General features: G+C 42.0%; 2 protein-coding genes across 2 annotated transcripts; both read left to right on the forward strand.

Moving 5' to 3' along the window:
- Window positions 1-657: 657 nt before the first annotated feature.
- On the forward strand, window positions 658-11988 carry LOC139404537 (uncharacterized). Its single transcript, XM_071147239.1, has 16 exons — window positions 658-795; window positions 958-1022; window positions 1135-1228; window positions 1524-1796; window positions 2102-2395; window positions 2801-3052; window positions 3624-3944; window positions 6136-6221; window positions 6396-6615; window positions 6947-7108; window positions 7372-7562; window positions 7758-7909; window positions 8100-8357; window positions 8754-8907; window positions 9438-9570; window positions 11864-11988. The coding sequence occupies exons 1-16, from the start codon at window positions 762-764 to the stop codon at window positions 11986-11988; spliced, it is 2814 nt and encodes a 937-aa protein (XP_071003340.1). The 5' UTR covers window positions 658-761.
- A 2003-nt stretch (window positions 11989-13991) lies between these two features.
- On the forward strand, window positions 13992-24424 carry LOC139404541 (KRR1 small subunit processome component homolog). The gene is made up of 10 exons (XM_071147241.1): window positions 13992-14070; window positions 14371-14546; window positions 17316-17450; window positions 17608-17733; window positions 18624-18707; window positions 19824-19880; window positions 20863-21033; window positions 22112-22189; window positions 22404-22500; window positions 23430-24424. Exons 1-10 carry the CDS (start codon window positions 13995-13997, stop codon window positions 23570-23572), a joined length of 1143 nt encoding a protein of 380 aa, XP_071003342.1. The 5' UTR covers window positions 13992-13994; the 3' UTR covers window positions 23573-24424.
- The last annotated feature ends 66 nt before the right edge of the window (window positions 24425-24490 follow it).

Here is a 24490-nt window from a genome sequence, read left to right on the forward strand (position 1 = left end):
CCTGCACCAAGACAGTGGGCCCTATCAGATTGACCTGCACCTGTTAGTCATTATTAGTCGATGACGTCAGGTCAGTCGTTTGTTTTCGTCAACTCAATCACGCTTACCCATACCTGAGTGCAAAATAACAGCCGCAATAAACATGTAGGCTAAACATATACTTAATTTCGTTCTTGTATTATTCATTTAATGGTGAATTAAGGTGGCCATGATTATTGATAAAGAACACCGAATTTGCTTTTGCAGGACCTGTTTCCATTTATATTGTTCATTCTTGTACCTCACACGATATCTCTCGGTAAGTAGCCTGTGCGTGCTAAGTGCGTTATTGTCGTGTTTGTAATTGATACTGAGTGGCTATGCTGTTTCCACATCAATTATGAGTTACACACAAACATATATTTAGTTTAATTTCCTCCCGGGACGCGAGGTTTTGGTTGTAACGTTAGCTTCTTACAATCTGCAGGAAGCTGCAGTAGTTTTACTTTCTCCATATGTTGGAAAATCAGCAACAATTCCTTGTTTGGGAGGTAAACAAGTCCAGTATTTCATAAACACATAATCATGCCAAACTTCTGAACCATGCACTTGGCACTAACTTACACCTATGTGTCTTGTTCACTTTGATTCTCTACAGTTGGCCAGAAGGACATTTATGGTTGAACACCACCAAATTGAAATCCATTTGGAGAGAGGACACATTTTCGTCTTTGACAGTTGCCACTACTGTGGAACACAAATTGACACTTCATTATGGTGTCATGGTTCGGAAGTGGATATTCTCCATCTTCCCAGGTCTTCCACACTTCCACTCATTGACTTTATTTAAGTACAAACACTGTTCTGTATCCATTGATCTAAACAAATTATGCAATATTTTAGTTCTGTGATTCTGAGATTACCATTGGTGTTCATTAGATCAGGATACAGTATAATAATTGTTTTCTTCACTTGAAGGTTCACATTCCATTGAGTTCAGAAGTATACATAAACCTGACCAACAGCCCATCAATAGCACTCTGGTGGGTAGACCTGTAATATAAGTGATGACATTCTCCTCTTATCTGGTGTCACCATAATGTCCCTTTTGAATGAAAGATTAATGTTTGTCCATTCTCATGTTATCGCTCTTAGGAAGCCCTGGAGTTGTTCTCCACCAATGAGGTGTTTGCGTGTGAAAACAGCACTCTGTACCTCTATCAGGATCCAAACTTCATCCTCATGCTCGGTAACGTTGTTACGTCTTTGTCTTTGTTTGAGAGAGAGAGGGGGACCGAGAGAGCCACAAAGGGAGAGGGATAAATAAATGGAGGGAGGGAGATGGAAGGAGAGAGATGAAGGAAGGTAGGTAGATGGAAACATGGATCGTCAGAAAGGCAGACAGACATGAGACTCAAAAGGGAGTGAGAGCAAAAGTGAAATCAAGATGGAGACAGAATTCAGGTGATGATCTGGGAATATGCCTACTATACCACTGGTGTGCAGGTCATAAATGTAGTCATCACTCCCATCTCCTCTCCTAGGTCACACCGTGCGCTACCCCTTGAAGCTGGAGTCCAGGAGTACCTCCATGTTACTGGTGTCCTGGAAAGAGAAGATGCAGCCCCCGGCTGCCCCTGTCCCCGTCCACTCTGTGTCCCTATACCACTCTGAGATGAAGGCCTACGCTGCCCTTAGTGTGGACAGTACCCACTCCAACCACTACCGCTTCACAGCCCTGGAATCCTGCAGTTCCTATGCTGCCTGTGTGGAGGTGGCAGGCAGCCACTCGCTTACCTGTCTCTCCACTATCACAGGTACAGTTGGGGTGTATTCATTAGTGCATACTGTAGCAAAACTAATACACTAGTTCCTAGTGAATACACTCTTGGTAGCTCTAGTCGTTGTCACCCTGTGTAATCGCACCGATCTTTCTTAGAGGTTCAAACTGTTATTTACAGGCCTTTTTGATGATATAAAATAATAAAGTATAGATTTTTGAGGAATATAACTTATGTCCTGTCCCATGAGCTCGCTACTGATGAGTAGCACTGTGTTGTATTGATATTTATGGAGTAATTACTTTGTTACATATTGCTGCATAATTGCTATTCATATCCAGACCCAGAAGTCCCCAGACATTTCCAGGTGACGACGTGGAACAGCAGCAGTGTCACAGTGTCCTGGGACTGTCCCGACAACCGCAAGTTCTCCTTCTTCCTTGTCACGGTCCTCTACCTCAATGGCACCAACCATGTATTGGAGGAGAGGTCATTCAGGCACACACTGGACACCTTTGTGTTCTCTCAATCTGACCTGCCGCCCTGTAGCAGGGTGAAGTTTGGCCTGCAGACGGTGTGCCAGGCAGGCACGGAGGCTCGCCACAGCAGAATGGTCCTCATCAAAGGGAATACTGGTAAGATCCACCTAGTTGATGCTATGCTAGGCTGAGTGTCAATAGCCTTAAGTTTCATCCCCTCGTCTCCTTCCCTTTTATATGCGCAAATCTGAGGGTAGGACCGGTGTTCTGAGGAGGGTAGGACCGGTGTTCTGAGGAGGGTAGGACCGGTGTTCTGAGGAGGGTAGGACCGGTGTTCTGAGGAGGGTAGGACGGGTGTTTTCACCTATTCTAACAGAGTTCTCTGATCACTGCAAATGAGGGGAAGGAGAAAAGAGGAAATCACTTCTATTGACATGCAGCCAAAGTAAACCCATAACATCTGTTCATCCAAGGCACTGGTTTCACACAGTCTTGAATTGCCTTTCTCCTACTTTGCTTACGGTGAACACTTTTGGAAATGACTATCGGCCTTCTCTTTAGTCCACTCAGAAATCGAGAACCTGTGGCAGACCTCCTCGGGGCCGGACAACTACACCCTGAGCTGGGTGGTGAGGAACACTTCTTCTATCTCCATGTTCAGGATCTACCACCAGGGGGTGCTCCACTACACCACCCTGCTCACCAGCCACACGGTGGCCAGCCTTCTGCCGTGCAGCCAGTACTTGGCTAGAGTAGAGGCGCTGTGTGGAGACAGCGTGGTCATGAGCTCCAAGACCGTACTCGCTCGCACAGGTAAACTGGAGCCAAACTGGGCTCATGTTGAGCGTTTGCGTGATTGATGTTTGGGCAGCTCATGTCTATTTTTGACTAGGTTAGAGATTCATTTAGGGGGGATTGAATGGATAAAATGAATAACGATAACCTAATCATTTAATCAGCTTGATTGGTGATTAAATAAAGTGCGATCACATGCTTTTATGTACATGCTTTTGTTCCAATCCAACACCTGATTCAACTATTCGTGATTGATTGATTAGTTCAGTAGACAGTATGTATGGCAGCAGTACTGGGCTGGAACACAAACCTGCCCACCCTGTAGAGACTATAGGACCAGTATTGAAGACCACTACAGTATTGCAGACCTGTATCTGCTATGTTGGGCGGGTATTTGCTTTCTCCTCTCTCTTTTCAGAGGTGATGTTTCCCCTAGGTACAGATCTAGGATCACATTCCCTTCCCCCAATCCTATTTTTATTTTTTTTGTGTGTGTGAATTTTTCTCCCCAATTTCGTGGTATCCAATTGTTTTTTAGTAGCTACTATCTTGGGTCAACTGCACCCTACTCCGTTCTTCTCTCTCCTAGGACCCAGAGGTGTTTCAGAACTGCGCTACCGTCCTGAGGACTCTACAGCGCTGTGGATTGGTGGGACCGGACAGGGCCTGGCCTTTCAGTACCAGCTGTCTTATGACAATGGCTCGACCATCCAGCAAGGCCGGCTGATGGAGCCTTTGCTCCCCCTCCTGGGGCTCATTGAGGGTGCGCGCTATGCCCTGGACGTGTGGGAAGAGTGTGATGGCGAGTGGAGCGCCGACCCGGCCCTGGTGTGTTTCGATGGAGTCAACGTTTCCGTCAACGCCCTCGTGCTGCCGGTGGCGTCCACCCTGAGGCCGAATGAAGACAAAGGTTGGTGTCATCTGGGCTGTGTTCAGTAGGGCACAACGTTGTGGAATTATCATATATACAGTACCAGTCAAAGGTTTGGACACCTACTCATTCAAGGGTTTTTCTTTATTTTTACTATTTTCTACGTTGTAGAATAATAGTAAAGACATCAAAACTATGAAATAACACACATGGAATCATGTAGTAACCAAAAAGTGTTAAACAAAATATATTTTAGATTTTAGATTCTTCAATGTAGCCACCCTTTGCCTTAATGACAGCTTTGCGCACTCTTCACATTCTCTCAACCAACTTCATGAGGTAGTCACATTGGAATGCTTTTCCAACAGTCTTCATACATATGGTGAGCACTTGTTGGCTGCTTTTCCTTCACTCTGCGGTCCAACTCATCCCAAACCACCTAATTTGGGTTATGGTCAGTGATTGTGGACCCAGGTCATCTGATGCAGCACTCCACCACTCTCCTTCTTGGTCAAATAGCCCTTATGTAGGTGTTTTGGGTCATTGCCCTGTTGAAAAACAAATGATAGTCCCACTAAGCGCAAACCAGATGAGAAGGTGTATCACTGCAGAATGCTGTGGTAGCCATGCTGGTTAAGTGTGCCTTGAATTCTAAATAAATAATTGAGTGTCACCAGCAAAGCACCATCACACCACCTACATGCTTCAACTAGTCTGCCTTTCACAAAGACACGGCGGTTGGAACCAAAAATCTTGAATTTGGACACATCAGAACCAAGGACAGATTTGCACCAGTTTAATGTCCATTGCTCGTGTTTCTTGGCCCAAGCAAGTCTCTTCTTCTTAATGGTGTCTAGTTGTGGTTTCTTTGTAGCAATTCAACCATGAAGGCCTGATTCACGCAATCTCCTCTGAACAGTTGATGTCTGTTACTTGAACTCTGAAGCATTTATTTGGGATGCAATTTCTGAGGCTGGTAACTATAATGAACTTATCCTCTGCAGCAGATAATTCTGGGTATTCCTCTCCTGTGGCGGTCCTCGTGAGAGCTAGTTTCATCATAGCACTTGAAGGTTTTTGCGACTGTACTTGAAGAAACTTTCAAAGTTCTTGACATTTTCTGTAATGATTGACCTTCATGTCGTAAAGTAATGATGTACTGTCATTTCTCTTTGCTTATTTGAGCTGTTCTTGCCATAATATGGACTTGGTCTTTTACCAAATAGGGCTGTCTATACCAACCCTACATTGTCACAACACAAATGATTGGCTCAAACGCATTAAGAAATTTCACTTAAGGCACACCTGTTAATTGATATGCATTCCAGGTGAAAACCTCATGAAGCTGGTTGAGAGAATGCCAAGAGTGTGTAAAGCTGTCATCAAGGCAAAGGGTGGCTACTTTGAAGAATCTAAAATATATTTTGACATGTTTAACACTTGTTTGGTTACTACATGATTCCAGATGTGTTATTTCATAGTTTTGATGTCGTCACTATTATTCTAAAATGTAGAAAATAGTAAAAATAAAGAATAACCCTTGAATGAGTAGGTGTGTCCAAACCTTTGACTGGTATTGACTGGTATTGTATGTGCAAACGTGCCTCTGATGCGTAGAGTAAGGAAGCACGTTATCTCTATTAACGTCATTTCGATCCCGTGTTCCATGACGTTTGTCTACTGAACCTACGCCAGATGTTTATTGTTGGGTGGGTTTAGGAGAGGAAGAAATGGATGTTTATATTGTTGGGTGGGTTTAGGAGAGGAAGAAATGGATGTTTATATTGCTGGGTGGGTTTAGGAGAGGAAGAAATGGATGTTTATATTGTTGGGTGGGTTTAGGAGAGGAAGAAATGGATGTTTATATTGTTGGGTGGGTTTAGGAGAGGAAGAAATGGATGTTTATTGTTGGGTGGGTTTAGGAGAGGAAGAAATGGATGTTTATATTGTTGGGTGGGTTTAGGAGAGGAAGAAATGGATGTTTATATTGTTGGGTGGGTTTAGGAGAGGAAGAAATGGATGTTGCAGGAACAGATTTGCTATTCTACATGCACTTGATATGATCAGTTAAAGCGTTTTCTTTAAACGAGTGCTTTGTTAATTGTCTTCTCGTGCATTTTTATGCTATTACTTATGAAATTAAACTGCTTTGGCTTATATACTCAGACTTTCCATGTACACAATGTTTATGGCTTTGTTTTGCTGTAGGGTTGATGTTTTGTTTTCTCAGTTCTAGCCTTTATTGTGCCTTGGTTAATGGTGTTGGACCCAAAGACTGAGCCCTGGGCTGAGCTGAAGCGCATCTACGAAAAACTAGTGAGTGTCTTTGGGCACCAAATGGAATAAAACTGACTGAAACCGAGAGGGACTACTTGGACTTGACAAGAAACGTTAACTTAAACATATTACAAAAAATAAAAAAATTCTGTCATGTGGTCTTATGAACACAACCCTGGCCTCCCTCTCACTGACATTTATTCATGCCCATAGCTGGAGGAGCTTTTGAAAGAGTACCCAATTAAGACCAGGGTGGAGTTGGTTGCGTTCAAGGAGCTGGAAGGCGAATCCAAAACTAAGATTACCTTTCAAGGCTTTGACGCTTCCATAACCGACGTAGACTTACCGCTACCACCTGGCGAGCAGCTGGACCATATCCAGTCCCTCCAGCCGCCCAATATCACAGTCAAGGACGGGATCATCTACTGGGATGGTAAGAGAACCACTAACAGCATCGCATGGAGTATCGTCAGATTTCTTTTAACATTTCATGTCTTTTAAACTTGTGTGATGCGCTCAAACTATAATTCTTGCCTACCTAGGCGGTTACCTGTCCCAAATGTGGGGTTTGTATGTTGCTTGGCACACTATCACTGAAATAATGGAACTCTGTGCATTACACAGAATGCTGCTGCTGTTTTTTTATGCTCCATTGTAAAGTCAGCTTCCCCTCTCCCAATTCTAACCTTAACCATTAGTGGGGGAAATGAGAAACTGACCCAAAAGCAGCGCCTAGGGGTAACTTTACCCTCCCTTTTGGACAGACCCAGATGAGTGTGCGACGCCTGACCTGAACAGGTGTGATGCCAACTCTTTGTGCGTCAACACTCTGAACTCCTATACCTGTGTGTGTCAACATGGCTTCTATGACGTCGGGCCCGCCTTCGTTCCCCCTCCTACCCCTGCCTCACATCCTGTCTGTTATGGTCAGTTAGCTTCCTGTTATCAATATGTCTGTTGGTGTACCTTTTTTTGTATTCAATACTACACCACCCCTGTTTACTGATGGGTCATGTTCAATAGGGCACACAGCGGATAACGTTTTGTTTTAAACGTGTTGCAATGGAAAACAAGCATTTTCATTGGAGAAGTTCAGGCAGTCCCTCCTTGTTTGTCTGGTTTCTTCTGTTCTGTGCCTAATGAATAAGACGCTGAATCCTTTTGAGGGTAAAGAAATTAATTCCAACAGAAAAAGGGATGTTCACCCAGTGCCTGACGAGATCGATGGCCGGAGGTATCGCCAAAGCCTTCCTGATTGGCTACTTTGGTGGCGACGTGACGGTTGTCTTGAATGAAGGCCGTTGTACCATGGAGGAGAGCGGGACGCTCTACCACTTCCACGTGTTGCGTAAACCCTCGCAGTGTGGAACGATACGGCTGGTGAGTGACCATGCATTCAGATATGCAAAGGGATTATAATGGAATCTATATAACCGGTCACACTGGATACCTGCCAAGCACTACTGTAATGTAATTATGCCATTGTGCACAGCACTGCGGATTAAATGGGATTGTATGTTTGTGCATGCGTATGCTTGTGCGAATGTGTGTGTTTACATGCTTGTGTGTGTCCAGGTGAACAGAACACACATCGAGTTCCGGAATACTCTGACAGTGACCTTGAGCAGAGAGAGGACCATCACACGAAGAGATCTCAAGGTTATCTGGAAGTGCATCTACCCCCGGAACTATGTCCGCAACACCCAGATAAACGTAGATCTGGAGTGGTAAGAAAAGATAGATCGGAGTAATTCTGGGGCCAGGAGATGTTTCTGATTAGGTGACCTACAAGGAAAAACTGGTCCTGTAGCCTGGCAAGGCTTGCAAATGGAGGGAATATTACCGGTACCTTTTGAAATGTACAAGTAATCTTTTGATTCATACAATGGATCAGAATCCCCTCTCTACCCCCTCCAGGATCACCTCCCACTCTGTGGTGGAGTACAACTCCTCCCATCAGCTGGGTCTGGCCATGACCATGTACAGCGACAACTCCTTCTCCTACGGCTACAGAGACTCCATCGCCCTCCACCTCAGTGACGTACTCTTCTTCGAGGTGGCCCTCCTGACAAACAACACGTTCGCCTCGGAGGTCCTGCTAGAAGTGATTTCCTGCTGGGCCACAGAGAGCCCGGATCCACAAGACGAAACCAAGGGCTTCTTTCTCCTAGATGGGTGGGTTACTGTACTGGGTCATATTCATTTGTGCACACAAAAAACAAGAGTTTGTTATTGGAGAAGTTCAGGTAGCCTCGCCTGTTTTAGTCCATTTTCTTCTGTTTGATTTCTAGTGAATATGACCCTGGTGTGAAATATGGTATTCTAAACTCGGGGCTGCGTTCAATCGAGCAATATAAAATGTCATGTAGAGGCATTATGTGATGGTGGGGATAGGTTATTAGAGTATAGGGTTCTTTTGTTGAGGTATAAAATATTATTTGTTTTTGGACAACATGGTACCTCCATGTTTTCAAACATTATCTTCTGTTTCAAACCTACTGGGCATGACCCTGGATTTTCAAGACTTAAAAAAAAGCAGTTTGGGATCATTCCCTATTCTCTTGTCCTCAGCTGCCCTGTTGACAGCACCTTTCATTGGCTGTCTGTGAACGGTGTGTCACAGAGGAGCAGATTCTCCATTCACATGTTCACTATGCCCAAGGAGTTACCCATCTACATGCACTGCCTGGCCCGGATATGCAGTCACGATGAGGACTGTACTACGGTAAATTTCTAACAAGTTCAAGTCTATTTGCCATTATAAATATATTGAAAATCTTAGTAGTTGTTCAGTTTAAAAATGGTAAGAATGATTAGGACATATGTATTAGACCTTACAAATACACATAGAAATGTGTTACAGAGCAGTCATTTTAATTGAAAGTAAGTCTAAGAAGCGGTAGATCTTTCTATATGAGCTATTTCTATGCTTTCTATTTCTAAGTTTAGTTTTTGTGTCTCTTTAGTTTTTGTACACCAGCTTCCAACGGCTGAAAATATTTCACAGCGGTTTAGATGGTATAATGATTCTTACACTATACTTACTTGTTTAGTCACAAACTGAAATTAGGCAAACTATTAGCATTTTAGCAACCAGGAAATGGTTGAGATTTCTGCATAGTGCATCTTTTTAAAGCTGATATTCACCTTTGCTCAACAAACATCTGTATTGATCGGACAAACAGTTATGCACATTTATTAGTAATGACTTGGTCATTATTGTTTTTATACCTATTTTCCTATGATTCTCTGTAGAACTGTACCACCCACAGACTTTCAAAGAGATCAACAGCTAGATGGGATCCATACATCAATGTAGCTGTGGTCGTGTCTGCAGGACCACTGATGGTCACCCCCGAGGCGGCACCAGGGACCAAACTCTCCAACTGTGAGTTGGTGTGATGTGAAACGTTTTGAGCGTTGCCGATATCGTTTTAATCTATACATTTATTTCTGAAACTTCTGTAACATTCTTGAACAGGCCTGTGGTACCTGGGGATGCTCCAAATGATGTATTGGATACTAATTCAGTTTGTAACAGTGATATGTGAATGCTTCCATGCAGCAGTTACACCTTAACTCGTGTAAAGCACCAGCAGCAATTTTTCAACAAACTGTTACATGGCGATACTTCCATAATTGGAACTTACCAGTGTCTTCTCAACTGCCGTCGTGGAGCATTGGAACTTAGAAAATGCTCAGTTTATAAAATGAAATACATTATTGCTCAATGAGGTGATCTTAACAATGTGTACTCCACCATATTGTCTGTTTCCGATCTTCCGGATCGATCAAGACACTTAGGTGTCCACGCCAAAGTGTTTCATGTCATGACCGCAACTCAGAAATCAAGTGTCAATTCTTTATTTTATTTCACATTTATTTAACCAGGTAGGCCAGTTGAGAACAAGTTCTCATTTACAACTGCGGCCTGGCCAAGATAAAGTAAAGCAGTGAGAGACAAACAACAGTATTTATTCCATGTGTAAAACGTACAGTCAATAACACAATAGAAAAAGTCTATAGTGTGTGCAAATGGCGTAAGGAGGTAAGGCAATAAATAGGCCATAGCAGCGAAGTAATTACAATTTAGCAAATTAACACTGGGGTGATAGATGTGCAAGTAGAAATACTGGTGTACAAAAGAGCAACAACAAAAAAAGTAAATAAAAACAATATGGGGGTAAGGTAGGTAGTTGGATGGGCTATTTACAGATGGTCTGTGTACAGCTGCAGCGATCGGTAAGCTGCTCAGATAGCTGATGCTTAAAGTTAGTGAGGGAGATATGTCTCCAACGTCAGCGATTTTTGCAGTTTGTTCCAGTCATTGGCAGCAGAGAACTGGAAGGAAAGGTGGCCAAAGGTGTTTGCTTTGGGGATGACCAGTGAGATATACCTGCTGGAGCGCATGCTACGGGTGGGTGTTATGGTGACCAGTGCGCTGAGAAGGCGGAGCTTTACCTAGCAAAGACTTATAGATGACCTGGAGCCAGTGGGTCTAGCGACGAATATGTAGCGAGGGCCAGTGGTGGGTGGTATATGGTGCTTTGATGATGAAACAGATGGCACTGTGATAGACTGCATCCAGTTTGCTGAGTAGAGTGTTGGAGGCCATTTTGTAAATGCCATCGCTTTGACACCCGCCTGTCCCAATCAATGAGAGATGACTAAGATGCTGGTGTATAATTGTTGGGTGGTTCCAGGAAATTTGTCCCTTTTGGGTGTTGTAACTTTTCTTTTTTTTCACCTGATTTTAACATTCTGTCATAATGAACACATGTTCAACATAATACTTGTTTTTTTCCCCCATCAAGGTTAAATAATAGGCACTGACTATAGTAATTGTAAGTGGCAATTAAAGGGACAGGGTTGACGATTTCATCTTAAATCAGCCCTAAATCCTCTTGTGACGGGGGATGGAAGTTTGTTGTTTGCAACAGGGAGGGACAATTGAATGCAAGCTTTACAAAATAAATTTAACTGTTAAAACATTTCTAGCCTGTATATGGCTAACGGGGTTATTAACATGTTATGCTCAACCTGCTCAGTTTTCCACCAGAAAGAGTAGAACCAGCTTTTACATTATGATTTGACTAAGATGTGTCTTTTGAAAAAATTATTTAAAATCGATTAGGTTCATCATATTAAAACGTGAGTTCAGTTCACGTAACAGGTTTGACCTTAAAATGAGGGACAAGTTTTTTTCTTAATGTATCTCTAATCGTATGAAATAAATAACTCTTCAGAAATGACTTTGTCAAAGCAGCAAAAATATCTAGGGCTTTACAATGATGGTGAAAACTTGGAAAAATGTTGGTCCTAAGTCGGGTAAAAGTATTATTAGAAATCAGATTTAATTACATTTTCCATGTGGTCAATATTAATGGGAACTTCGTCTTTTAAAATCAAATATTGGTGGACAATTTCTACTTAAAATATCAGATGCTAAAGGTATCCTGTTCTATTACTTCATGAAGCAAAAATGTTATTTGATTATGGAGCATTTACTAAATTCCAATGTTTCACCTGCAACTAGAGATGGGAGTTGAGAAGACCCGGAAAGTTCAAGTTGAAAATGTATCAACATTTTAAAGGTTATTAAACAAATTGCGGGTGTATGGAAGCATACACATCACCCTTACAGAGTACAGCTATAATTCAATATGTCTGTTTCCTTGCAGGGGATGAGGCTTTGACAATGATCTACGTTGTGGGAGGAACCATGGGTGTCTTGATGTTGACGATGCTTGGTGTGAGCGCAACAAAGGCTATAATGAATTATTATGAGAGAGCAAGGCCTCAATAAAAACACAGAACCACATCTCTTTTTCCTTTTGTCCTGAGTATCAGGGATTCATTCAATATGTTTTGTACAGATGTCTTCACTAAGTAAATATTGCCAAAATGAACAATTAACATTAAATGCCACCAGTAGGTGTACGGTGGCTTCTAATGCTATTGGTGGTAGGCTACCTCAGTCGACAAATTGTGACGGGCACACCCAAACCACTTGCCAATATATCAAATGACTTAACTACACTGAACCAAAATATAAATGAAACATGTGAAGTGCTGGTCCCATGTTTCATGAGGTGAAATAAAAAAAATCACAGATTGTCCATACACACACAGCTTATTTCTCTCAAATACTGTGTACAAATTTGTATGTCCCTGTTAGTGAGCATTTCTCCATTGCCAAGATAATACATCCACCTGAATGGTGTGTGTGTGTGTGGTCGTGGAAAAAGTACCTAATTGTCAAACTTGAGTAAAAGTAGAGACCATTATAGAAAATGACTCAAGTGAAAGTCACCCAGCGAAATACTACTTGAGTAAAAGTATTTGCTTTTAAATAAACTTAAGTATCAAAAGTAGATGTAATTGCAAAAATGTACAAGTATAAATAATTAAAATTCCTTAACCAAATGGCACTTTTTTTTTTTTTTACCGATAGCCAGAGGCACACTGCAACACTCAGACATCAAATCAAACTGTTTGTCACATTCACTGAATACAACTGTAGACCTTACCAGGCTTGGAAGTATTTCTGTCTAATAAGGCCTGTGTGTGGAAAAACTCATGATGATTGGCTGGGCCTATGCCCTCCAAGGCCCACCCATAGCTGCACCCCTACCCAGTCATGTGAAATCCATAGATAACTGGCCTAATTTATTTCAGTTGACTGATTTCCTTAAATGAACTAACTCAGTAAAATCTTTGAAATGGTTGCATTTATATTGTTCAAGCCAATTTAATTATACTGAAGTGTTTGAGAGGCGCACTGCCCGCAACTCCAATAAATATGCACTTTGAAGGAAGTTGCTAACTAGCATTAGCACATTGACTTGACGTCTATGGGAGAAGCTAGCATTCTAGCTATTCCCATATACTTCTAGGCATAAGCACAATGCATTGACATCTATGGTAGCAGCTAACATGCTAGCTATTCCCATAGACTTCCAGGCAATGTGCTAACGCTAGTTACAATTAATAGCCAAAATCTTAACACTTAAAATGGCGGCGTATAAATTGTTGCAAAACTGTATTTAATAATGGAGCATTTTCTATAGCTATTTCAATGCAACTAGCTATAGGAGTTCTGAAGACACCAGTGACTTCCGAAATGAGAACGAAGAAGGTATCGCCAGGTTGGTCGAAAATCTGTAATTATGGCTAATCAGTAACTAATTAGCCAACGAAGCGAAGTTAACACCTGCAAATGAAATACAGGGGTGTTATTATAAATTGTTTTAATTTAACTAGGCAAGTCAGCTAAGAACAAGTTATTATTTACAACGACGGCCTAGGAACAGTGGGTTAACTGTCTTGTACAGGGGCAGAACGACAGATGTTTACCTTGTCAGCTCGGGGATTCGATCTAGCAACCTTTCGGTTACTGGCCGAAAACTAAAAAACGGCTACCAAAACTCAAACCAACCACACACAAATCATATTCAAGTCAATAGAACACCGATCATCACACACATTGTAGAGACGCACTGTACAGCTAAACCCGACAAAACCAAGAATCAACGTTGTCCAAATCATTGATCGTATCTAGGCTCTAGGCTACCTACCGCTCCAATAATGTAGTGATAGGAACGACAAATCAATATGAAGGATAGATAAATAATAGCAAATATTGTAAGGATCGAAAGGGTTGTTGTGACACAATTTTGCAAAGACTCTTACACATTGGGATATAGTTTCAAGAACGCTCTTAGCACGTAATGCAACGCAGCAATTTTGAATGCAACCCTCATCTTAGTTCCAAACTACGCAGTTCCGGTCTATATTTCCGGCATCACAAAAATGGCGTCCTCCACTAACGAGGGAAGCGTGAATGAAACGCGGTCGGAGAAGAAGTCGAAAAAGAATACAAACCAAGGTATTACAACGACATTGTCTAGTATCAGAAACAAATGTATTATTTCTTAATAATAGTCCACGTTTCTGGATACATGTATCTGAGCAGAAGCCTGATTTCCCTTGATTTGTGTAGCTCGCGCCCGGCCTCATGATTATTTATTTTGCTAGTATGAGCACTGCTTGAAGACTGCTACCAATTTGTTCTCAGTGAAATAACGTTTGTTCTATGGGAAAACGTGCATGCAATTTACCTACCTAGTTATGAAGCTAGCTATAACGTTAGGTGTGTTATATCCTAGCTTTAATCTTGTATTTTCAGTGGATGAATCTCAACTCTTCGCTGTTCCCGATGGATGGAAGGAGCCAGCATTCACAAAAGATGACAACCCCAAAGGTCTACTGGAGGAGAGCAGTTTCGCCACTCTCTTTCCGAAGTATAGAGAGGCATACCTGAAAGAATGCTGGCCACTGGTGCAAAAAGCATTAGGCGATTCAGTAAGTTAAGCCAATTTAAAAGGGAAATATGCAGTTGAAATAATAACAAAGCGTCCATTCTGATACGGGTTTGGTTAAAAGCTGAAATGTAGCCACTCAAATTCATATTCAGAGCTATGAATGCAAGGATTTAACCATCCATGAGATCGAAGTTATAGCTTTAACAATGTCTCGAGGCTATAGTGTCTCCATTGTTTATTGGAATATAAAATGTATTTTGGACTCTGATGGGCAGTTGAACTAAACCCACGGGGCAGTTATAGGGTCTATTCCAGAGTCAATGGCAATATATAATTAAAACGTTTAAAAAATGATGTAGGAATAGTAGAAAATTAGCAGAATGTCGGACAAAATCCATCTCGCTCCATCATCTCACACTGCCGGGCAGTGGGCTTCCTCTCATCACCATATTTGGTTGTGAGTAGCAATACGGCCAAAATATTATATCACGGTATTTAAAAAAAAATGTATGGTGTGACAGTCTTTTTAGTTTTTGAATAATAAAGGTTCTACATTTGCTTTGAGTAGTGAGTGATCCTAGGGTGGCAACACATACATTATAAGTGATTTCAATGGGTCTCCATTCTGATTGTTTTATACTGTTCAATTCAACTTCAACCAAAACAAATTTCAGCACTTATCATTTCTGCATTTCATGCACTCAATTGCAGTGGTGGAAAAAGTACCCAATTGTCATACTTGAGTAAAAGTATAGATGCGTTAATAGAAAGTGACTCGTGAGTGTCACCCAGTAAAATACTACTTGAGTAAAATTCTAAAAGTATTTGGTTTTAAATATACTTAAGTATCAAAAGGAAATGTAATTGATATAATTAACTTAATTATCAAAACCAGATGGCACCATTTTCTTGTTTTAAAAAAAATGTATGGATAGCCAGGGGCTCCAACACTCAGACATAATTTACAAACAAAGCATTTGTGTTTAGTGAGTCCTCAAGATCCGAGGCAGTGGATGACCAGGGATGTTCTCTTAAAGTGCGTGAATTGGACCATTTTTCTGTCCTGCTAAGCATTCAAAATGTAACGAGTACTTTTAGGTGTCATAATGTATGGAGTAAAAAGTACAGTATTTTGTTTAGGAATGTAGTAAAGTAAATGTTGTCAAAAGTTTAAAAAACATAGTAAAGGACAGATACCAAAAAACTACTTAAGTAGTACTTGAAAGTATGTTTTACTTAAGTACTTTACACCACTGCTCAATTGATAATTTCCACACTGCCACATAGGGCTGCACGATATGGGCAAATAATCTAGGATGTATTTTTAACCAAATGTTGCAATTGCTATGTGACTTGCGAATTAGAGCAAAACTGTTGGAATCATGGAAATATAATGACTATTCTAATTCTATAGTTAGATTATAATAGTGGGCTCTTTGAATACAGTGTTTGAGATGACAACGAATGAAAATGCCCGGGAGGAGTTATTGTGATTGGGTAGGAACTAAATTGTTAGTAAGTGTTTCCTAGGGGACCCCAAAGCTTTGGCTACATTTCATGTGTTCTCTTAGCTACTTGATGTAGCTAACATATTCTTGCTTTGCATATTCCTCTTTGATTTTGAAGATACTGTTGCACAAACAACATGCTGATTTAGATCTACACCATCACTGGTATTATCAGGCTGTGTTAGGTAGCTACGTTTGCTCATACTCAGTGTCTTTATTAGCTAGCTATTAGCATTAGTGGCTAACAATTACTGTCTCTCAAGATTTAGGGCAACTTGCTAAGAAAAGACAGACTAGCTGTTTGCTGATGTAAGAAACACAAACTAATAGTGTCATTATAGAACGCTAGTGGATTATTATTAAGAAGCAAAGTGAAAAGCATTGTTGTCATCAACATTGATACATTGACCATGCAGACTGAAGGCAAGTGTCTCGTGGTTGAGGAACATCAAATGCGCTCCTTGAGTGACAAGGTCTGTGTGGAAAATGGCACGGAGAGAAAGTGGAGCGAGATGACTCAAGTAGCGAAGTGAATTATAAAAATTGACATTACACATGGTGTATCACATTTAACAAACCAAACATTCAGTATAGAAGGTAAAGTAAAACCCCAAACCGGTCCCTGCATCAATACCAGTATATCATGAAATATGGTATACCCCCCAGCCCTTGTAGCAACGCCAACCGGATGCTTCACATTTACACATCCGGTGAAATATCTGGCTCATTAATCTGTCTGTGGTGTCACTGTCTGGACCAGCACCTATGTTATTGTTTTTGTTTTGTGGATGAAACAGAGGAGAGGTGTGTCGAGCGGTGGTAAGAAATGGCAGTACGTATTCTGCTGTTCTATAGCGTGTGCAACACGGGAGGTTGGTGGCACCTTCATTGGGGAGAATGGTAGAGGGCTTGTGGTAATGGCTGGGTTTGAGTAGTATCAAACACATGGTTTCCATGTGTGATGCCATTCCATTCACTCTGTTCCAGCCATTATGAGCTGTCCTCCCATCAGCAGCCTCCCCTGGACTGTGCAATGATGTCTCAGGGGGACATTTTTGTTTGCAGTAACTTATTTGTTGTAAGATCACAATGTGACGAGGTAATTTCACCATTAAGGGTTCCAGCTTTAAGAATAATGTTACATGTTGACAAGAGTTGATCCATTCTTATCAGCCCGTGTATAGGTGTCTGTGAACATGCAGATATGTAGCCATGTGAGGATGAATGATCCTCTCCTAGATTTAGGCACACAGCCTTTAAATTGTCCAAAACATTGATGTTCTTTTCTTCCTCATCAACAGCACATCAAGGCCACCCTGGATTTGATCGAGGGCAGCATCACTGTTTGCACCACCAAAAAGACCTTTGACCCATATGCCGTTGTGAGGGCACGGGACCTCATCAAGCTGTTGGCCAGAAGTGTGCCTTTTGAGCAGGTAGGCATGCTCTCTTGTTCATCAATTCATAGTTGAACTTCCAACAATGATCCTGATAATGTGGAAGAATAGTCAAAACTCTATACTTACCCCAAAGAAAGAAACCAGTACAAGCATCTTCATTTGGTTGATGTTTTCTTCTGTCTTCCACCTTTAGGCCGTGCGTATTTTGGAGGATGACATGGCGTGTGACATCATCAAAATTGGCACGCTGGTCAGAACCAGAGAACGGTTTGTGAAGAGGAGGCAGAGACTCATCGGACCTAAAGGATCTACACTCAAGGTGCGTCTTGTTCAACCATGCAGCCAGGGAGAGCGTTCAATGTGATACATAGTAGTTTTGTGTTTAGATGTTAGCATCACTAGGTGGCAGCATAGTGTTATTAACACCTCCCAACGTTTCAGAATCAGTCAGCTCATCAAATCAAAGTTTATTTGTCATATGCACAGGGTGTATACATTTACTTGCAAGCTCTCCTCTCAACAGTGCTACAACAAAAATATTGAATTCAAATAAGTAGAAGAAAAAATGAGGACAGTATATAGCTGGAGAGAATGTGCAAAATAAATATAAAAGTAAAAGCACCTATTCAAAGTAAGTATATTTACTCTTGTAGGGGATATGGATAGGGAAATTATTCTGTGCAGTAAGAAGCACTGTGCAGTAAGAAGTTTAAAGTTTTGTTGGTCTTCTGTACAGGATACACATGGTAAACAGCACAGGATACACATGGTAAACAGCACAGGATACACATGGTATACAGCATCCAATGAAATGCTTACTTGCAGGTTCCTTCACGACAGTGCAACAACAATAACAACAACAACAATAATAAAAGATCAGAATACAAACAATGTAAATGGCTCAGTAGAATAGAATAAACAATTTAGCATAAGTATAATACAGGAAGGCCCAATTTATAGTCAAATATTTACACATGTATCAGAGAAAGGGGGGATTGGAGGGCAAGTGTTTCAATTGTGCAGTAGTAAAAAAGTCTGGTATCAGCAAGTATGTCTGTGCTAAGGTGCGGAGAGGCAGTGCAGGTGTTCAGTAGTAGCGGTACTGTCGGCGGTCGTAGTAGCGGTACTCTCGGCGGATGGAGATTGCTCTCCGTGGAACACATTCAACCTCCCTCTTACAGGCATTTATCTAACCTGTTTCCCCCTCAGGCATTGGAGCTGCTCACCAATTGCTACGTCATGGTGCAGGGGAACACTGTGTCAGCCCTGGGACCCTTCAACGGCCTCAAAGAGGTAAGCGCTGATTTCCTCAATCAGGACCATGTTCAGTAGGGTACACCATAGCAAAACATTTTGTAAGGCAAATATGCGTTTTTAGGTAGTACCTCTCCATTTCATTACGTTTCTAAATGCTTTTTCCCTACTGAGCACTATGCTGCTCTCTCTCTTAACCACACACTGGAACCACTGAAATAAGCCTGTTGAATTCATCAGGTGCCCATTTCTGCTATGGCAACAAATAATTTATTGAATTGGCTTAGGCCCACCTCTCCATAGGGAGATTAGGCCGTACAAATGTTTCAATTGATGGTAATAAATCCCTTTCAGATGCATACTATCACTATAGCCTCGGAAGCTAAGCAGGGTTGTTCCTGGTCGGTCCCTGGATGGGAGACCAGATTCTGCTGGAAGTGGTGTTGGAAGGCCAGTAGGAGGCACTCTTTTCTCTGGTTTACATTTTTTTTATCCCAATGCCCCAGGGCAGTGATTGGGGACATTGCCCTGTGTAGGGTGCAGTCTTTTGGATTGGGACATAAAACGGGTGTCCTGACTCTCTGTGGACACTAAAGATCCCATGGCAGTTATCATAAGAGTAAGGGTGAACCCCGGTGTCCTTGCTAAATTCCCAATCTGGCACTCATACTATCATGGCCACCTAATCATCCCCAGCCTCCAATTGACTAATGTCTCTCCCCTGTTACTATTCCGCTGGTTGTTGCTGTAAATGAGAATGTGGCCCAGCGTCGTCCGGGTTAGGGGAGGGTTTCCTTTTCCTGTCGCGCTCTAGCGACTCCTTGTGGCGGGCCAGGCGCTGCAAGCTGACCCCGGTCGCCAGCTGGACTGTGTTTCTTCTGACACGTTGGTGCGGCTGGCTTCCGGGTTAAACAAGCAGTGTGTCAAGAAGCAGTGTGGCTTGGCAGGGTCGTGTTTCGTAGGATGCATGGCTCTCGACCTTCGCCTCTCCCGAGTCCATAGGGGAGTTGCAGCGATGGGACAAGACTAACTACCAATTTAATATCACGAAATTGGGGGGAGTATATTAAACTTCCCTGGAGTGAGCAATAATTGTTTTTTGTGCTTTGAGTGACTCAATTATTATCTGCTAAAATATTATTTTTTCGTATGTAGGTACGGAAAGTGGTGTTGGATACCATGAAGAACATCCACCCCATCTACAACATCAAGGTAATTGATAACTTTCTCCTCCACATCCAATGAGGAGGAGAAAGGTGGTCTGTGTGGTACTTTGTCATGGTTCGTGGTAAACTTAAAGCAACCGACACTGTTCTATGTAAGAGGATGTGGGGTTTTTGTTGACGCCACAGAGGAAGTCCAAAACAAACTGGAGTCCTTTAGAATAGATGACTTGAACTTACCATGATCCCAAAAGGGGAAGTTTGAAGTTCCTTGACAGCTGAGAACAACATGCTCCAGACCGACTTATTCTATCTGTCATAACTTATTTTCAAGTTTTTTATCGTGTTTGGACAGTTTACAAATTCCTTTATTCCGATTGGCTCTCGTACACGAGGTTGTCAACAATAACCAAAATCTTAGCAAAACAGTTTTTTTTATATGGTCAGGGAGGAAGCCATACTTAAACTATTTTAGGCGTTTCTAAGCAGTCAAATAAATCAAAAATGTGAGGTGTTGCTTCTTTAATGCTGTGGCTCAAGGGATTTAAAGGAGCAATCCTTTAAATCCCATGAGGGATGGGCCTTTGAGAAATGTAACCACTCAAATTCATAGACGGCTATGGATGCAAGGACTGATCCAAGATATCAAAATTATAGTTTAAAGATGTTTGTTGAAGCTACACCGTGTTTGTTTACAATGATATTGTTTACAAACAATCTTATATTTTGGGTTCTGCTGAATTATACTCTTCACGAATCAATGGGTGTGTATGACAAGAAGAAAAAGAACAAGGGATATATATATTTTATTTATTTATTTAAAAGTACAAAAATGGATGTAGCAATTGCAGATTGCCCCTTTTTAATGAAGGAACTGGCTTGAACTACTGCATCATTTCTGGAGCTTTGCCATGTAGTTACCAGCATGTCGTCTGACTTCAACCGCCCTCCGTTTCAATAATCCAAGTTAATTCTTCCAACACCTTTCTCCCTCTTTCCTCTTGCGACCGTTCGATTGGGGTCGGCCGCAGACGCTCATGATCAAGCGCGAGCTGTCCAAGGACCCCGAGCTGCGGCTGCAGAGCTGGGAGCGATTCCTACCCAACTTCCGACACAAGAACCTGACCAAGCGCAAGGAGCCTAAGAAAAAGACGACAAAGAAGGAGTACACGCCTTTCCCCCCGCAGCAGCCTGAGAGCCAGGTTAGTGGGTCAGAACCGCCTCCCCCCGCAGCAGCCTGAGAGACAGGTTAGTGGGTCAGAACCGCCTCCCCCGCAGCAGCCTGAGAGACAGGTTAGTGGGTCAGAACCGCCTCCCCCCGCAGCAGCCTGAGAGCCAGGTTAGTGGGTCAGAACCGTCTCCCCCCGCTGCAGCCTGAGAGCCAGGTTAGTGGGTCAGAACCGCCTCCCCCCTGCAGCAGCCTGAGAGCCAGGTTAGTGGGTCAGAACCGCCTCCCCCCGCAGCAGCCTGAGAGCCAGGTTAGTGGGTCAGAACCGCCTCCCTCCGCAGCAGCCTGAGAGCCAGGTTAGTGGGTCAGAACCGCCTCCCCCCGCAGCAGCCTGAGAGCCAGGTTAGTGGGTCAGAACCCCCACACAGGCATGATATATTTATTTGTATCGGTTCCTGTGCCATACATGTCAGCCCAGTATACTAATCTTCATGTAGATGGCACGTCAAACGTAGCATACAAAGTGCAAGCACAGTACAATAAAAAATATATTTTTTTAAAGTTCAGTTTCAAGATAACACAGGACATTGACAAGTCCTCTTCCACATACTGTAACAGGGGTGTGTAATAACTTTGGCTCCAGGCCCACATTGGGATTTCAAAATTCAGCGGAGGGCACAGATTTTTTAAAACTGATTTGTAAGTCAAAAGCAATTTGCGAGCTGGAAAAAGGGCACTTAAAAAAAAAAAGAGTCCATTATTTCTGCGTAATTTCTATTTAGTTTTAGAAGTTCAAGAGTGGCCTGGAAATTATTACTCCAAGCCTGGAAATTATTACTCCAAGCCTGGAAATGATTACTCCAGACCACTCTTGAGCGTCTTATGAATATATTTTAAACTGCCCCTTTTCCGGCCCGCAAATTGCTTAGAAGTTCCCAATCTTTTTTAATCATCCTTGTACTATAACATACAACAGCCATAGAGCCTAACATCAACAGATGACTTGGTCTATAACTACTTGATATAACCCATCCATCACTAAACCTATCACTAAGCTTGTTCATACCCATGTTCCTGGATTCACTGTTTTGTTGTGTTTCCTGGTTGTCTAGATTGACAAGGAACTGGCAACGGGAGAGTTCTTCCTTCGAGAGAGTGTTAAGAAGAGGAAGAAGATGGAAGAGATAAAGGTAACCATGGATATCACTTGGCTGTTATCACGTAGCTGTTACTTGACACAGCTTTGTCCTTAGGTGTCGCAACCATCACTGGACTTGATAGCTATGCACCAGTTACTGTTTGTATAGCATTGCATGAGAAACTAATGACCTTCAAAAGACGCACAACAGGATTTACTGTGCCAAATCCATTTGTCCTATGCCTGATTGTGTCTGTGTTTCCAAGGTGAAACAAGCCGAGGTGTTGTCTAAGAGGCGAGAGGAGCGAAACAGGGCCTTTATTCCTCCTAAGGAGAAACCTGTTATGAAGAAGACCAACAAAGGTACAGTGAATCATTTGAATAATTATGTTCTTAACTACCTTCTCTCCACCTGACCTTTGCACCCACTTCCTTCAAGCCATACCAGACTGCTTCATGTCCCACACAAGTTAGGCAGCCAGGCCCTTTCCTCCCACTCACAGATCTTTTGAAACTCTCTTCCCCACATTCTTGGGGCTTTTTAAAGCCGGCCTTAAGACTCATCTTTATCAGCTGGCCTACCCTTCCTCCTAGACTTTGGTTGTTGCTTTCATGATATGGATAATGTGGACGCTACCGTGATTACGGATAACCCTGAATGAATCGTGAATAGTAATGAGTGATGACGGATAACCCTGAATGAATCGTGAATAGTAATGAGTGATTACGGATAACCCTGAATGAATCGTGAATAGTAATGAGTGATGACGGATAACCCTGAATGAATCGTGAATAGTAATGAGTGATGACGGATAACCCTGAATCAATCGTGAATAGTAATGAGTGATGACGGATAACCCTGAATGAATCGTGAATAGTAATGAGTGATGACGGATAACCCTGAATAGTAATGAGTGATGACGGATAACCCTGAATGAATCGTGAATAGTAATGAGTGATGACGGATAACCCTGAATGAATCGTGAATAGTAATGAGTGATGACGGATAACCCTGAATGAATCGTGAATAGTAATGAGTGATGACGGATAACCCTGAATGAATCGTGAATAGTAATGAGTGCGAAAGTTAGGCACACAAATATTATACTCCATATGAATATAGAGGTGTTCAGAAACATTCTATTATAATAAAATGATTTGATGCACTTTGAAATGATTCTTCTAGATATCATTAACTGACTGGTTAAATGAAGCATTGCCTGACCACATACTCCCACACAGCCACACCTAGCTGTTTAATGTTATTTTTCTTTTACTATGTTTTTTCCTAGCTCCCTCAGAAGCCAAAATCAACATTGAGGCCATCAAGGCTAAGGTAAGGAAAGCCAAGACCAAGAAGCTAGGAGCCCCCTCTGTTAACCCTGTCCCACAGACCAAACCCGCCTATGACAAGAAGAAAAAGAACAAGGGCTAACCTTGGAAAAGCTTGGACAATGGACAATATTCACTATTGCTGCATTCAAATGAGGTATGCAGATCACTGGCGTGAAGGACGTCAGGTTTGTCAGGACATGGGTTTGTCTAAACATGTATTTGGGATATTAATAGAATATCCCCAATTCCTCACAGAGATGAATCTTCCTCATAGTTTTGATGAAATTAATTTGGAATGCCTCTGTCCTCAGAGGAGACAGTATACAGTAAAGGTGTCTCCCTATATGTGACACCCAATGCCTCAGTGTTACCTAGTTAGCCTGTGACCGAGGCCCGTTCTTCAATATTGTTTAGCAACTGTTTGTAAGACGTGCACAGAATGTGGTTCACCACATCCCGACGCCACAGATTCCTCCTCTTGTCCTAATCCTCAGAACAACTTGTACTGCTTTCCACCAACACCTGTCCATGTTAATATTTACAGTAAGCACTCTACTTTATGAAGACTGCAAGTATAATGCATTGGAAGGCTAGTAATGTTTCATAATGATGCTGACTTAGTCTGTTAATATACTCATTAAAAAAAACATGCATACTATTAAAAGCTTTTAAAGCTTTTTTTTATAGTCCTTATTATAAATGATTAACAAGGTATTAAGCTATATACCTGCAGGCTTTGAGAAAAGGCACTGAAAGTTTTAGTTCATGATTAAATGAACATTGTTGTCGTGTGCTGCTACAGACGTCAAGTGTTGCAGAAATGGGCCTAGAGGACTGCTGAACAGTGACATAGCATTGTGATGTTTAGGAGAACTGTGTGTTGGGCTGCATTCTTTGTAATTTGGTGTTTCTACTTCTAAAGACTCAATAAAACAAGTATATGATAATCTCTTATTCTGTATTTGTAGAATTGATATTCCTGTTAGGCCAAATGAGATGATTTTAGACACCGCTCTTC

The sequence above is a fragment of the Oncorhynchus clarkii genome, unplaced genomic scaffold (genome assembly GCF_045791955.1).
Source record: "Oncorhynchus clarkii lewisi isolate Uvic-CL-2024 unplaced genomic scaffold, UVic_Ocla_1.0 unplaced_contig_1656_pilon_pilon, whole genome shotgun sequence".
Taxonomy (NCBI): domain Eukaryota; kingdom Metazoa; phylum Chordata; class Actinopteri; order Salmoniformes; family Salmonidae; genus Oncorhynchus; species Oncorhynchus clarkii.

What these genes read in the sequence shown, in the direction of transcription:
- LOC139404537 (XM_071147239.1), top strand. Translation starts at nt 762, where the DNA reads ATGGTTCGGAAGTGGATATTCTCCATCTTCCCAG. An exon ending in GATATTCTCCATCTTCCCAG is followed by an intron (nt 796 to 957) that starts GTCTTCCACACT and finishes CTTCACTTGAAG; the next exon opens with GTTCACATTCCATTGAGTTC. An exon ending in AGTGTGGAACGATACGGCTG is followed by an intron (nt 7,563 to 7,757) that starts GTGAGTGACCAT and finishes GTGTGTGTCCAG; the next exon opens with GTGAACAGAACACACATCGA.
- LOC139404541 (XM_071147241.1), top strand. Translation starts at nt 13,995, where the DNA reads ATGGCGTCCTCCACTAACGAGGGAAGCGTGAATGAAACGCGGTCGGAG. An exon ending in ACCCCATCTACAACATCAAG is followed by an intron (nt 19,881 to 20,862) that starts GTAATTGATAAC and finishes GGTCGGCCGCAG; the next exon opens with ACGCTCATGATCAAGCGCGA. An exon ending in TATGAAGAAGACCAACAAAG is followed by an intron (nt 22,501 to 23,429) that starts GTACAGTGAATC and finishes GTTTTTTCCTAG; the next exon opens with CTCCCTCAGAAGCCAAAATC.